General features: G+C 32.0%; 1 protein-coding gene across 1 annotated transcript in view; it reads right to left on the bottom strand.

Annotated features, from left to right (window-relative positions):
• Positions 1-16,779, bottom strand: part of LOC128245842 (calcitonin gene-related peptide type 1 receptor-like) — a 60,660-nt gene that overhangs the window by 15,196 nt on the left and 28,685 nt on the right. The window contains exons 2-3 of the mRNA XM_052964066.1: positions 4,756-5,209; positions 257-370 (exon numbers count right to left, since the gene is read on the bottom strand). Of these exons, the coding sequence (XP_052820026.1) occupies positions 257-370; positions 4,756-5,209 (568 nt within the window). The remainder of the gene's footprint in view (positions 1-256; positions 371-4,755; positions 5,210-16,779) is intronic.

The raw sequence follows: 16,779 nt of genomic DNA on the forward strand, positions 1-16,779 counted from the left end.
CACTCAGTTGAATTGACATATAATGTAAGGAATAATGAATACATTTGCATTGCGCCATGTTGCAGACATTTTGCATATAAATAACTTTTCCCAGATGATAGGTTGATTTTTGCTTGCTATATATAAGTTTCTCTTCATGGTCTGGAAGGGTTTAAGTAGACTGGATTCGTGTCTGTTCTTCCAATTGTATTTTTGAGATTGACGTATGCAATGAGCATTTTTGTCATTTAAATATTATATTGAAACCTAAAGTTACCATCGAGGTTGAAACCCGGTAAGGACGGGCATTGTATCTTCGCTGTTTGTCCTGGAAGGGTGTCTGGCCAGCATCCGACAAAATTGTCCACTGTTCTGTTACAGTAAAGGGGCTCTGTAAGTTGTAGAAAATCAGTGATCAGTCATTTTGCATTATGGTCAAAATTTGGAATAAGTACATACGAAGTGAACGCATCAATTTTAACTTTGTTTTGGGATACATTTTTTTAAACAAATTTTAATCAGGCATAACACACGTATCTTTTCGATCTTTTTTATATTCTTTTTAGAGTTTATATTGTTTCAAAGACAAATGTAAATTGAGTATATTCCACTTTTCTCACTGTCTATCAAACTTGAAATAATGTTACAGATCAGTCGTTTTACAAGCAGAAACATGTTTAGAGCACAAATCTAAGACTCCCGATATATCAGAACTGAGCATTGATCGTAAATCCAAGTGTTTCCAAATTATTCAAACTATGAACACAAACTCTACCTTTGACGTCGCCATAGAAAATGAGACTTGTTCAAGAAAAAAGTAATTTATAATGTTTGAAAGTTATATATATTACGTGCAGTTAAAATAGACGTTAAAACATATTAACTTATTAACTTATTTCTTGTATAAAACGTGACAACGTAAAACAGACGTTAAAAGCAGAAACTGCATTACCAAATCAAACGAGCCACTCAAAAACTGACGTTAAAGCAAAACCTTCATCCCCCATATTAAATGAGTCACGCATCCACCCTTCCTAATTTGGTCCCTTTATCAGGTACTAACATAACGTCTTATCTGTTCTACATTGTAGAAATTATCATGTGATGGAAAATATCATCATTATACTTATTCCTAACATGCCTGTTTGTGCCCACCAAAGAAGGGATTTGTTTGGCCTAAATGACCCTAAAAATAATTATTCTACAGCTTCTATTGTTTGGAAACAAATATTCACCGCAATGTTAAACAAGCATATATTCTACCTCTTACATCATACATATAGAGCAAACACAATACGTTTAGAACATAGAGTTCATGGCCAAACATTCCCGTTTCTGACCAGAACTAGTGAGTTTTCCTCTTGTTTGTTTCATTATTTTTCTTACAATTGTCATGCAATCTAACCAATTAAATCTAATATACAACGTTCCTATATAATGCCTTTCAAAAATGTTTCAGGTATTAAAAACACAACTGCTTTCCGAATGCTCGATCTGAAATGGTTAATTTATAAAGTAGTTCATGTCAACTCTGGTATTTCCGCCCGATTTTGAAAAGAATCTAATGCTATAAATAAGAGTAGAAATGAAAAGTTTAAACCCCATTTCTATCGTTCTAGTAACTTTCTTGTGCAATTTTTATTGTTATCATTGTTCACATCATATTGCACTTATTTCCAGTTTTTATGTGTTATTGTGTTGGGACAATCAATATTAGTATAACCAGAAAAGGAACATCAGAACATAATTAATATGTTATCACATATCAATAGGGAGAGAGTGAATAAACCTCTTATAACATGTGAAGCAGGAACAGTATAGGAAATCTTTATTTAACAACTTAATTACATTTTTTCATGAAAAAAGATCAGAACAGAAATGGAACAGAAAAAATATCGGTCGGGATACATTCCTTAAGAATTCAGAAGCAAATTAACTCGAATGATTCTCACAAATATCGAGCAATTCCTGTGAAGATAAAAAAGTACAGTAATTTCTCCATCACTTCACAATTGTTTTCCATTATTGAAAACAAAATCGTTAAAAATGTAAGAACTTATTAAAATCATTAATTATCTACATTACTTTAAAACATTTGTCACAATTATTTTTAAATCACTTTGACTGACGGCGGAGTATTAGTTATACATGCAGCACTGGTATTTTGAAACGGATGTGCGAGTACCTAATATAAAAAAATCGTACGTGTAGAATCGTTTTTTATTGCGAAAACGAGCCTTTGAAAGCTAATGTTAATCATAACCAAATTGCCTATGTGTTTTATTTAGGTTGGCGCCAATGTTCATACAAAAGATATTTATTGCATTGCATAACACACCCATTTTATCGTTCAAAAATACAATGAAAACAGCAGGCAAAAGCCAAGTAGCCAACCAATTTATGATGTCCCTTTATAAGGAGCAAGGTAAAGGGTAAATAGACTTAAACGAAATCGTGCAAAACAACACAGACATATCCAAAACATATCACAATGCCCTACATGCAACGCATTGACATGATTTAACAAATGTTGGTGCTACCGCCTATGAATTTCAATTGAAGCAGTTCACTTGGGGCTTAAACTAGTTCATGAGTTACCGTTCTAGAACCTGTCCCAATATGTTTACTTTTATTTGCAGACATGTCCAATGCTTGCAAAAACAAGTTATCTTGTAAGTGAAACATCGAAGAACGAACATTTTAACATGTTATTTCTCAAAGATAGAGCATATTGCTTTCAAGTTCATTATTGAAATTAAAATGATTGAAACCGAACCATATCCTTTTATACCTTCAGATTAAAATACCTGTAGCGTTCTGATACATTAGAAATTTAACATCTGGCTTGAATATTTGGAATTTCAAAGAAGTAATTCAAGAACTTGTTTTTCTTGTCAATGTTATCAGAATTGTTGCATTGCATACAAGTACGATTTTAAGGTTGTATTAACTGAATGCCGATGTGACTGAGGCTTGCGTAGCCGTTGGCGTAAAAAGAAATAGTTTTTTGGTTGAATGTCTTTAAATGTTAGAAAATGCAACTAAACTATTAAAAAGTATCGTATTATGCGAAAAATGCACAATGATAACACGTTTTGCACTTGTAATGTATTCGTAGAAATTAAATTCTAGTGATGATTATTTAATACTTTTTTTATATATATTTACACTTTATATGTTTAAAGCGGGAAATTATTTTGATTAACATGATTAGTAGTTTTCAATGGGCGTGATAGTGTTTAATAATTTGACAAAAACACCATGAAATTCATGATGTAAGATGTCCTCTTTGTCAGCAAAAAACTTCGGCACTTCGTCCCTCAGTCGTTTCTTTTTCAGACATAATGAACAGTTTTCGGCTTTATACCATTTCATTATGACAAAACATCTAAACCGGAAAATGCAATATTTCCAACGATGGTTTTCAATATAGTTTACCTCGCCGGGATAGATAAATGTTATTGTTAAAAACACTAGTCATGTATTTCAAAAGCTCAGACTTTAATGTAATTTGTTAATCACTTGTAAAATTTTAATCAGCACAGCCATATATTCTATATTCTTCTTGAATAAAGATACTCAAACGCGATTTTAAACTACCATTCCAGCAAATGATCTAAAGGAATATATTTGAACACGTAAATAGAGTTAAAGTAATAATTGATCATTTTATCTTCGGCAAAAAAGTTCAGACAGTTCGAAAAACGATGGATCGCAATATATACTTTTCAATGCATAAATACGCATTTCAAATTATTTTGTGACAGTATTAGAAATGAATATGAAGTTTTGGAAATAAGATTTATCGATGTTATGCCATTTGTGACGTTTAAACTATTATAAGATAATTGGAGTACCGATTTAAATCTTTTATTGAAATAATCCCTAGTTTCATATATGACCAATTTGTACCGATACTTATGTGAAAAACTACAGAAAAGCTCATTAGCAAAAAAATTAAACATAAACCCGTGACTCGTGCATGCTACAACAACAAGACCTTTTCGTTAAGACAACAAACAATTGCATGATTAAAACTTTTTTGTTTACGCCAATATACTAACTGATATATGCTTTGGTTTCCATGAAGACTTCAGCAAACACGATATTTATACTTATCCCGTTCACTAATTCTATGCATTTGCGAGACCTTTCAATGCATGACAAGAGTACATATTCTGTATGTTTATATGTTGTTTTTTAAAGTATGTTACAAACAATCCCTGAAGACCCTTCTATAATACTTGTCATTCAGACTTAGTAAGAACGGTAATTTACACTCTCAAATGATCAAATAAAACATCTTCTCAAGCTTCATTTAATGTCATGACAAAGCAAAAACACTGTTTAAGTGAATGGTAACTTTGCAACTCCCTTATTTTGTCATTTCTAGATAATCTTGATTTATGACTAAGATACGGATTAAATATGATCGAATCATTTGTTTAAGTCCTGACATTTGTTTCGTTGAATTTGACTACATTGCAATAAATTTAGCTCATGACAACTTTTGAATTCTTTTTTGAATAGATTTCTATGTTCTACAAATGTTATTAATTACATATAAATGCTCTCTAAATCTTTAACAGATATCTATATTATTATTTTCTTGTGCACAATTAATAAAACATTTATTCTGCAAATGTGTGCTCAAACATAGGTTTAAAGCATTCGAAAATGTTACAAAATTGTATTTGTCCATATTATACCATTTACATTAGATAACACAGCACATAAAACATCGTTTTAGACACCAATTTAGAAAATTTTACTCACCTTCGGCTAATTGTGGTTGTGATCTATGTTTTTTCATGCAATCGCTCTTTAATTCGTCAATTATCTGCTGAAGACGCGGATGGTAGGCATTAATTTTCTTTTGTTCCTGAAGTTCGTCAGATACGTTTGCGATATTTGATTGATGGGCAGCATACGAAGAAGTCACTGCCATTCTCGATGTTGATTCAAGTATGCGTTTAAAGTCAAAATCACTCGCTACAACTGACTCACTTACAAACCCAGTCGGTGTCGTTTCAGTTGTGGTGTGTTGATATAAGCTGTATGGAACACTCAAAGTCGGCTTTTCGCTGAACAAGCCATTGCGAAGATTGTCTTCGTCTTCCGTTATATCAAGGTAATCAGAAGATGGCAGATCAAAGAATGTCTCCTCAATGTCTGTCTTGTTTGTTTCCTTTACATCTGTGACCGGATTCCCGAAAATATCGAACGATATCTTGGATGTTTTAAAGGTTGTGTTATATAAATGAATTTTAGACAACAGTCCTAGAAGAAATTTATGTCTGTACATCAGATGTTCTATTTATTGCTTGCCAATTATAGGAAAACTTAATTGCGTCAGGTTTCTTAATTTAGACTGAGGGGTATAAATCCAAATTATATCCAATTTAATTATGTCATTTATTTGTCCTGTCTTTCTGGATGATACATGCGGCACAGAAGTTTAGTTGCAATTGATACAGTGATTTAAAATGTCAAATATCCAACTCACTCCTTATCTTTATTTTTAGTGAGGTATTAAAAGTAGAAGAATAAAATCCCTTATCAGAACACTATTTCCAGCACAGCCAAGGTGTATGCTAACGCGACGTATTTTTGTCTTTTCATTTTGTTGAAGTAAAAACAAAAGAACTTCCTAACTCATCCAGCTAAAACCTAAATTAAATGTCTTTTAGTTACATTAAGGTAAAAATCGTATTTGTGTCTTCACGAGCAATGTTCATTAGCACGATGCTCGCGTCTCTTTGATGCCAGCGCGAGTGGTAGTTTAGTTATTGGGGATCGATTTCACAGAATCAAGTGTCAAATAGCGGCACGTCCGTAAGCATTCCTGCAACCCTCGGTAGAGAACGGCTGTCAAAACCGATACCACTGGTCTTTTGTGCATGAAAAGGTTTTGTCATTGTAGTTGTTCTTTGTGTTATTGCTTAACACTTGCATGTGGATGAAGGGTTGTTTATTACTGTTTTAATATTTTCTGTTGTGCTAGATGTAAAACGTCTTTTAAAATCCAATACAATTAACGATAGAAAATAAATTTTGCACAGCCATATAAAGTCTGAGTCCGCTACAGAATTCACAGATATTTTACCCTTCAGTTCCTGATTTTACGAAAGCTATATGAAAAACCGTTTTTTTTTTGTGGAAAATAACAGATAAGTACTATAGCCCATTTCAGTTGAAACGAAGAGCAAGAATAATAAACTTTGAGTTTCTTGTTCTTTCGATATTATTTTAATGAAACGGTGAAGCCGGTAAGGCATAGTGCTTAATTGTTAACATTATATATAATGTACAGTTTATACATGCAAATCTGGAAAGCGACCATAGTTTGACTTAAATTTCAATATGAAATGTTCCTGCCTAAATAATTAATATTGCACGTGCTCTATTTTTATCCGCTAAAGAATAGTGAATAGCTTCAACTCCAGAGAATCTCAGTGAAAATATGAGTACATAATTTGGATTGACAGACGCCGTCGACAATATCCATCAATAACACATACGGAAATATATTTGTTAAATATCGTCTCTTACTGTCATGGGAGTAGTTAATTGTTTGGTCCAATTACAATCAACATATGTACTCCTACAGAAGGCGTAACGCCTGTGTCAAAATAAGTTTCAGATAAGTAAAATCAGTTAAGGCAGATATCTCGCAGAATGTTTACAGAAGATGTTTGATTATTTGTTATTATTGTAGTTACCGCTCGGATAATCCGATATCTTTAAAATATTCACGAGCCCAAGTGCGAGTGTAAGAATTAAATCAGAAGGATATTTGGTGGAAAAACTGTTTTGTACATTGATTTCAATGACAACTCTCATTAACTAGGGCGTCAATTAGTGAATAACGTGCTAATATTTCGGAATGATAGTTATTGTACGCGTAAAGTCAGCGAAATTTTTAAATTTCAGATAACGTTTAAACTTCGCGCGTCATGTCTTTTGTTAACATTAACATATGTTATACGTGTCAACAACACTTAGTGGGTTAGGTTTTCGTTAAATTGAACACGCACAATAAAGATCAAAATTTGCAGTAAATATCAGGTTTTAAACACTGGTGTTAGATGTTATTTATAAACTATTCCATATGGCTTTTCCCTGTAGAAGTCGCGTGCTTGTAAAATGATCGAATCGTGAATTTTTTTGGCAATCCTAAAATCCGATAAAACAAGGACACCAGCATTGCCCGAGACTTAATTGAATGAGGCGGAGAAGAAGAAATATCCACATTGAAAATGACACGTTAATACAGACGGCTCTAAGTGCTGTATGTAGGTCTTAAAACATCGTTCTGTACTTCGCCCTCAGTGAAGTTATTTCGTTTTGGTCATCCAGATCCATTGAGTGTATGCTTAAGGCGTTGATAATTACACCTGAACGCATACTTGTCGCTGTAGTTTCATTTATACGTATTATAAGTGCCTTCACTGAAGCCAATGCTAGGCTCATTGCTTATTTGTGTATTATGGTGCACTCAACGAAAACTCATTTCCAAATTGAGGTTTCTATATGTTTTCTGCTTCTGTATTATGATTAACTGTTATGACACCTTGAGCATATTATCGCCGCAATCCATTATCATTGGCATTTTTTCTATAAAGATATTTTTCAACTTTATTATACGAAGAGACATAGGAAAATACAAAATATATGCCCTCGGACTATTAAATAAGGTACACTGTATTTCGTTTCTTCAACTCGCTGCTGTTTGTCGTACCCCAGAGCTTCGGTCACACATTTCGCCATAAATGACGAAATTGTCTGCAACAATTGTTGATACTTCATATGTTCATGTATCAACATAATCGTTTCCCACTGATGTATTCACAAAAATAAAGAATCTGTCACAAGTGTGAGATGTTATTTGTTGGTGCTCTCTTTTATTTTAAACTTTAGTTCAGCTCTTCATCTTGTCCAATGCCGTCTTTGAAACTCATTTTGTTTTATTCAGAATATAACATTTTGGTAACATTCGTTACCATCCACCTACATTCACAGTAGTCGAGAGTTTTAATTCTTCTTCTTCATATTTTAATTATTATAAATTTTAAACAAAACGGGTGTTTGCACCTTAAACCTTATTTGGCATAGGTGTGATTACTGACTGTTTCTTACATTCGAGCACATTGTAGGATGCTGTCTTTACAGACATCTCGAACAAACAATTAAATCAAGCCAGAGCAACAGTACCATTTTAACATTCAAAATAAATAATAAAAACAAATCTTGTCTACTTAATGTTTCTAGACTAATCTTATAAATGTATTAAAACCAAGCAAAATTAAACCTGTCCTATCGGAAGAAATAAAGTTGTATCGCTAGCCGAATGGTTTGTAACATGATGCAGTGCAAAAACTTTCCATTCTTATTCTACAGAGATTTCCTTCGATTCAATTCGACTAAGTGCATTACTTTATAGCTAATGTCAGACGATTTAAAGGTATATTCTTCTCTAACACATTGCAACAGGAAAATCTACTTAGTTTTTAGTTCCGCTTATTTATTCTTATAAAATGCTATATGGAATGGGAACATTCACGGTAACATAAAATTGATACATGCCAGAAGGTTGTACCAAAATGACAAGGGCACAGAATCCTTCTATAATTTCAAAATGACATACATAAAATTAGAAGGCGAAGTGGATCGCTGGTATTACGTGCTCCAAAGCTATTTGAAAAGGAAACACGTGAGTGGTTATACCGGACATACCTGTCAGCAATTACGTTATCGTTTTTGGTATAATTATACTAGAAAAATGCTTTTAGAAAGCCTCGCGCAAAAAGGGCAATCTTTGATCGGGGGCATCTCTTGTTTAATTAAAATTCATTTTCCACAACATTCCCTCACATCTTGGAATTGTCATGTAATGTCAAAAAACATTCTAAACTTTGTGATTTTGTGTTCTATGTCTTTGGCGTTTGTCCATTGCCACTAAACCGGGTTTATGTTTAAACGTTTTGCTACTGAGCATGTTTCTGTAGCTAGCGTGGAATATGAGATTTTATACAGCTTCATATCTAATGGCGGACTTCCTCTCCCACTACCTATGTCGATGGTGCTTTTGAATATCATTTTCAGATTTCGGTATGTCTTAGTATTAATCAAGGGCATATGCTTTATTTCTTCAATATATTCATTCTATGCTAGCCCAAAGTGTTTATACTATGAGTTTTAACCACTTTGGATACATTTCCCGTGTATGCTACCATGTTTACAGACATCGCAAGGCTATGCTTACATGTACATACACATAATTAGTACAAAACTATCGCCAGAAACTCATTCCGATCCTTTCCATAGAATGGAGTAAAATGGAACGTAATATACGGATAGCATAATACAATTCCTGTTACGAGTAGCCAAGTTATGCAAGTAGCTATTAAACTTTGTTTTGTTTTTTAAAATATAATTCGTCATGTTGACATTACAAGTTGCATTGAATAGAAACTCATTGGGGAAACGCCTTGATTTATGGAGGTAGTGCGTGATACGTTATATTTAAACAGCTCTTTTAGAACGTGACCTTAAATTGAACATGAAATGTCAAACTTTATCAACTGTGTTTTAACTCATATAGTGCCAATAATCTATTAAAAAATATATCGACCGATACACTGAAAATAGCAGCCATTTCCTTGAAAAGTTCTTGAAGGACACATCACTTTGTGGAATTCAAAAGCAGAAAACTCTACAAAAAACACATACTGTAAGAAGGGATTCACTCTCAAATTTACATTGGAAACGATGACTGTTGAAAATGTATAAATTTACTAACTTTTATGACCGAACACGAAAAAAAGAAAAATACCCTTTCATTCTTTGGATGCATTTCGTACTGCCAAAGAATCTTTTTGTAATATTTTTTCGAGAGCAGTTCGACGAGTTCAAGTCCCAAGTAAACTAATGTTTCAATGAAGGTGGTAATCCCATCACTTTTCGATAAAATAAGTGCTATGTAGTGTTAATGGATTGTGTCTTCAGTTAATTGTCGTTTTGGATCTTGCCTTGAGCCTCTTAACTGGGTTTTTGCCTTTAATGTTCAGCTACTGGCCTTGTTTTTATTGTTTTCATTCCATTATTTTATTCAATGGTCACTTGCAATAGATGATCTGATTACTGTCAATCCAAAGAATGAAGACGCATATTACAACCCGATTATATGAGAAAAAAGGCTAGTTTAGGCATTAGAATGTAACGTTTTTAACTAGAGAAGCAGGGACCAGTTTAACATAGATTTTAAGTTGCAACATAATTTAAAGATAACATATTATAAAATTTGCCATAGCTATAATAATGAAACATTATAATTTTGGTCGATTTGTGTTAATCTATGGCACCCTGTATTTTCAAGAAGAGTAATTCTTCCTTAAACAGTTATATGACAAGACCAAACCATTTCGCACTTGTTATTAACAGTTACATGTAATAGACACATATGCTGTGAATGCCAAATACAGAAATGATAGATACGCCATTGGCTGTTAAAGCAATACATTTTCACGATAAGTAAGTGGTTGTGATTAATTGGGCACAGGTCTGAACAATTACGACAGAACTAATCAGCTTGCTGTGCAAAGTCATAGTTTTTTGCTTGATTGAGTAAGCACTTCAAGCTATTGCTACGCTCTGGCCAATTGGTGCATATACCTATTGCACACATCATTGCGGTTTGGAGTCGTTCATAGCATTATTCAGAAACATCCACTCCTGGAGGCTGAGCCATAGAGTCTCGAGACGCTCCGGTCATTGTGTAAATTGTTTTACTGTAATTTGATAATAAAAAATGGTTACTTAGTTACTATAATATCGAATTATTGGTTTAAACCTTCTAAAGCAGTTTTCAAAGCATATGACTTTTCTTTTATCATTTATTCTTGTGGTGGATTTCTATCTGACATGTTATATTGAAAACGAACATGATATTTTATTGCAATATAATATTATATACGTTTTTGCTTGCTCGCAAAGTTATGTTCATTTATTGTGTGTATTAGTTGTAAAAATCATGAAAACGTTGGGGCCAGTATGCAAACCATTTCTGGGCATAACATTTCTGCATGTTAATAGCTTATTTACAGGAAAATGCTCATTTTTACATGATTTATAACATGTTTAAGAACAACTGTTCACCAAAGTCACGTAGGCATAGTGGTCAAGATAAAGTTGAATGTATTCGGACATTATATTTTGATAACAAGTAATCAATTTTTAAATATGTTGCCTAGAGAAAGAGTTTAAAAGTTTGCAATTGACATACCAATGTCGCCTAGTCTTATGATTTTTTTTTAAAACCCGGAAAGTTGTCTATTACTGTGTTACACTCTATAGCCATTATTATCAGTATACTCTGCATTAAAAGTATCATAACACTATTATCAATTAGATTCTACATTAAACACTTCATCAACTGCTATCATTACAAACTGCATCAGATGCTTACATTCTTTAGCACTACCTATACAAACACTCTGCCATCATTTCACTCTGCATCAGTGACTATCAAAACAATTAAATTACAATAGCTTTCATTACATTTTATTGAAATAATTATCAAAACATCCTGCAACCAAAGCTATCATTACACACAAATGCAAAAGCTATGATACACTATTTAAGCCATCACTTCATTTTATAGTAATAGCTTTCATTACACTCCACGTAAGTATCTATCAGTACACTCCGTATAAATAGTTTTTATCACACTCTACATTAATAGCTATCAGTTCACTCTGCATCAGTAGATATTATTTCACGCTATACCAACAATTTACATTACACTTTACACCTACAGCTATCAAAAATCTCTACATACGTATTTAAATACATATATACCCTACACCAAAACCTATCAAAACACAATTCTACAATAGCTTGCATAAAACTGTGTACTCATAGCTGCCAATGCAATCTACTCAAATGGCTTTCATAAAACTATTCCACAATATCTATCATTACACTCTTAGTCAATACCTATAATAAAAAACTGTACGTCAATTTGCGTGCAATCAAAACATCGATTCCTTGCTTTCTTAATCACCTTTACACAATAAGCGCTTATTAGATAAAATTAAAATACGTTTAAGACGCAAAAGTACTAAAAAAACAAAATATAAACTGGTAACAGTTTATCATATGACGTCATAATAACGAAGGAAAATAATAATCACTTTATAGGTCAATTGATGTCGTGACATCCTGTCAAATCAATCAATACAATTGCAGACCTAACCTGCGATACTAGCAATTGTTCAGTACAATAAAATAAATATCCAATGCCATGAAGGTTGATAGCATATCATGTAACCCTCAAAACGTGAATGTCTCGGTTAATATTAGCTTTGTTACCAACAAACCTTTCCTAAAAACGAAACAAAATAATAATAATGCAATTTTTATCAAACACCCGCAGCAGAAGGGAAATGTCTTTTGAAACAGTGTGAAAAGAGCTTTAAATAGTTCTTCTTGAGGACTCTGTGTGTTTAAATGAAGTATCTTAATTAAAGACATGTGCCAACCTGCCAAAACTTCACAACAATTTAGGTAGACCTACATAAATATGCCAAACTAGGTAAGACGAAAGTTGTAATACAATGGAACAACACTTAAAGAGCAAAACTCTGAATTGCTACCGTTTATAAAATAATCGTCATGTGAATTGATTGGGAAAGACACTAATTCAATATATAAAACATAATTCATCACTACTGTAAAATGTAATAAAGGATAACACTATTAACAATAGTCATTATGATAGTATACTATAGTAGCAATATAAGTATCATATCACCAGCCTCTTTAAATAATGGAGCGAATTCGTCAGTCGAAGGTTCGTTTTCCAAATGAAAACTACTGAATATCCTCAAAGTATTAATATTCAGTCCATATCGCTTTTCGAAGGTTCTAGATTTTATTAATTTATATCATCCAAGCTTCATAAGTCTCAATTACAAACACCACTGGGCGGAGAAACTTTCAAAGTCGATTGCTGGAAAGACCATTTTACGAATTCAGATAAAAATAGTGCTGAGGTGACTATAAGTATTTTCCATGGCCGAGAGTGTAAGATCAAAACACCCTGCGCGAGGGTCGGGATGAACCTATCTTACACGAACGTCTATGGTAGATGCTTTTTCTCCCACCTCAGGATAACAAAATTAAGTAAAAATGTATTTTTTGCCGGAACTCTTTTGTGCTTAGTGAAAATAATTGCGTACGTATATGCAATAATTCGTAGTTGTCATGGATATTCGCGCAGTAATTCAGAGTATGTAAATGGTCTGATCGGTCTTAAAATAGTTCTAAGAAGAGTGAAGCATTATTTTTTGAAAGGTGCGTGAAAACTGTTTTCTGATGACGTTTGAAGCGAGAAATAATTAACTCGCGTTCTAAATATTGCCACCAGACAAGGTTTCCATGATGGGCTACAGACGACAGTCTTCAACAAGGAAGGTAATTACAATGTGGCGACCATAAAAAGAAGTTCCATACGGGCATTTTATCTTCGCCCGTGGGCAAGATAAGAATTTCTAGCATGGTAAAATTAATGGATCTACTTATCTGAGGTGGGAAAAATTTCAATCTTTGAGTGTAAACAGGTTATAGTGTTTATAACGCATGTTTTGTTGTTTGTTATACATTTGTTTGTATTGATTTTAAATAAAAGTGCAACTTTAAGTAAAAAAGGCACTTTGAGTCTGCCCGTAAAGAACTTGAATTTTACGAGTTGTATGTATTGATTTTTTGCGGTTCTTTTCAACATTAACCCTTTATTCCTGGTTAGTTTTATATTTATATTAATGTCAATATATTTACTCCAAAATGAGTAAAATTTACTTGGCACTTAAAATGACTTTGGTCTGTACAAGATTGTGTAAAGACATCGCACCTCATTTATGTATTTGTCCTATTCTGTTTAGAAATTTGTCTTGAATTTATTTCTTTTTACTTTCAGTTTCACTATCATCTGACTGATCTAGATTCAAAAATACATGTATATATGTTATTGTTATTAATTTGTTCTATTATCATAATAAAGATATTTTGATGAAGAGAAAAAAAGAATTTCAAAATGATTACATAAATGTGAATTTTTATCTATGTCTATTAATTAAATAGCTTCAATAAAGAGCGGACATATATTTTTAACAGAATGAAGTTTGAAATAAAAACAACAACATCATTTCTATTTGTATATAACCAGTTAAATACCATATTTCATTTTATTGTGTTTCATATTTTTTAGTATGTTGTACATTTATTGTTCAAAAGCTGTCTAGTATTTTAATGATATTACTTGTAGTTAACTATCAGATTATATCGTTGTAAAGCGCCTTTGAACATGTAGATGAAAAGGGCGCTATATAAGTTTGGTAAATAATAATAATAATAATAATAATAATAATAATAATAATAATAATATCAGTGAACATTATCTTCACATTATGTCGGCGATAAAATTAATTTATAAAACCCAGTTTTGTGACGTTCTTGATAACAAAAATTTCACCATGATTCCTCTATGGAATAATAACTTTGTTCAAACCTTTTTAACACTGCATATTTATTTACGTATATTGTCAAATCTACTGCATGTAGTTGATAATATATACACGTGTATTGAAACTAACTCATTCCTCTGTTATATATTTAGATTCATGATAGCTTCACATAATGCAACAGGCGATAGAATTCCAACATAGAAGCTTACAAGTTTAGCTTCAGCACCATATACTTGACAAATTCTCTATCATGCATCATTACAAATAGCAAGTCTTTTTGAAAATCCTACAATGTTCAAGAACAGTTCATCGCATATATACAAACAAACATTATATGCAAATAATGTCTTTATAGTGAATTTATAGCGATACTACTTCCTAATTGAAAGAAACTGAATTAACTTGATCTTTGTGCGTAAACTATCAATGATATAATTAATTACTAAAGCCATAGTGTTTTTTTCAAATATCAAAGCACATTATTAATGTTATGACAATGGTATATGACAATTGTTCAACTTTAATTATTTAACATATGTATTAAATGTATAGAAACTTAACATAGTCCATGTGGTTTATATTGATTAAATAAACAATAAAGCACCCGAAACTATATACAATGTATCATAATTGTGAAAAATAAACATTCAAAATCATTTTTATTTATACTTACATGTGTAAAATATATAACGTTTCAATGGTTACAATGTCTAATATTCACAATATGTTGAATTTTAGTTCCAAATTATATTTCGACTATATCTTATATATGAATTAACATATATTAACTCTATATTAAACACCTTTTCTCTTATCCCCGTGCATTCAAAGAAAGGTTTCATCAATGAGAATTAATATGTATGTCTATTCATTAAATAGTTTCAATAATAAAATGGGCATAACTTCTTTCAACAAAATGAAGTTTCAAATAAGAAAACATTTTTTTCTCTTTTTATAAGAGAACAACCTTGTTGATGAATTCAATTATTTTTTTAGATATATTGACGATATTCTATGTTTGACTAATCCGGTATTCTCAGATAATATTAACTAGATATACCATTCACAATTGAAACTAATAAATTCAATGCACCCAATCTAAAAACATCCCATATAGATCTGCAACTCGAATTGAAGTGAACATCAATCTTTATAATAAAGTGACGATTGTAATTTCAAAATAATTAATTACCCTTCCTTAAATGCACATGCTCCTAGTTAATCACCATCATATGGTGTTTTTATAGTAAAGTTGATTGGATTCGCTAGAACATGCACACATGTCAAATTTCAGCTACGCAATAAACTTATGACGGAAAAAATAGAAACACTTTCTAAAAAATTGTTTAAGGTCATTATGTTATTATTTCAAAGTATAATAGTAGTCTTAAATAGCTGATTGCTAATAGAATTGCTCATCCCGATTGTGATGGTGATTTATTGAAGAAAATTCGTAAAATTAAAATGTGTTCAGCAGCTAGTTGGGCAAATACACGCACTGAATTGCTTAAATCTTATTTAAACCGTTGATATAATGGTAAGAACTTGCCTCCTGGGTTTTGATGGTGAAATCCTCATAAAAATATGAAGTTAACTTTTTGCTGCTGAGCTTGTTTCTGTAGTTTTTCGCATAAATATTGAATATGGCGTCCTTACATAACGAAGCTTTCAGTCCTTTGATTTAATTGAATATAAGCAGATTCGTGTTATCTTTAAAACCGTTTTTGGCTCGCTAGGAATGTTTCAGCGTGTGACGTTACATTGTTTCAAAAATTAGAGAAATTATTTTGAATGAATTTAGCAAACATATAATGTGCTTTTATTTTGATAATGTTTTCTATGTTTGTTCCCTGTCTTAGTACAATGATGCTTTTCATTATTAAACTCCATAGTCACACAGTTGTAAACCTTTTATTTACTAAGGCTTACTGTGTGGGATGTTTTAAATGGTTACAAAAACAATAACTACATCATATTTTTAAAACAAAAATGCATTAAGTACTCTGAATTGTATTCCTTCGTCTGCAGATAGTGTCGGGATCCCTTATCAAGTACTTGAGGTTTACCTATAAGTTTATTATTATTTGTTTTATTATTTAGTTCCCTTAAGTTGATGCATACATTGGTAAGATTTACCATTTACGTTTTTACTTCATTCGAGATTGTTGGGATAAGAGTAAGTTTGTGTGCACAAACTAGTTTAAACCACCCTGTAAATTTACATTTTACTGACCGTTCCAAGGCGGTACCTAACAATCCCTGATAAACACCCCTT

The sequence above is a fragment of the Mya arenaria genome, chromosome 9, assembly GCF_026914265.1.
Source record: "Mya arenaria isolate MELC-2E11 chromosome 9, ASM2691426v1".
Classification (NCBI taxonomy): domain Eukaryota; kingdom Metazoa; phylum Mollusca; class Bivalvia; order Myida; family Myidae; genus Mya; species Mya arenaria.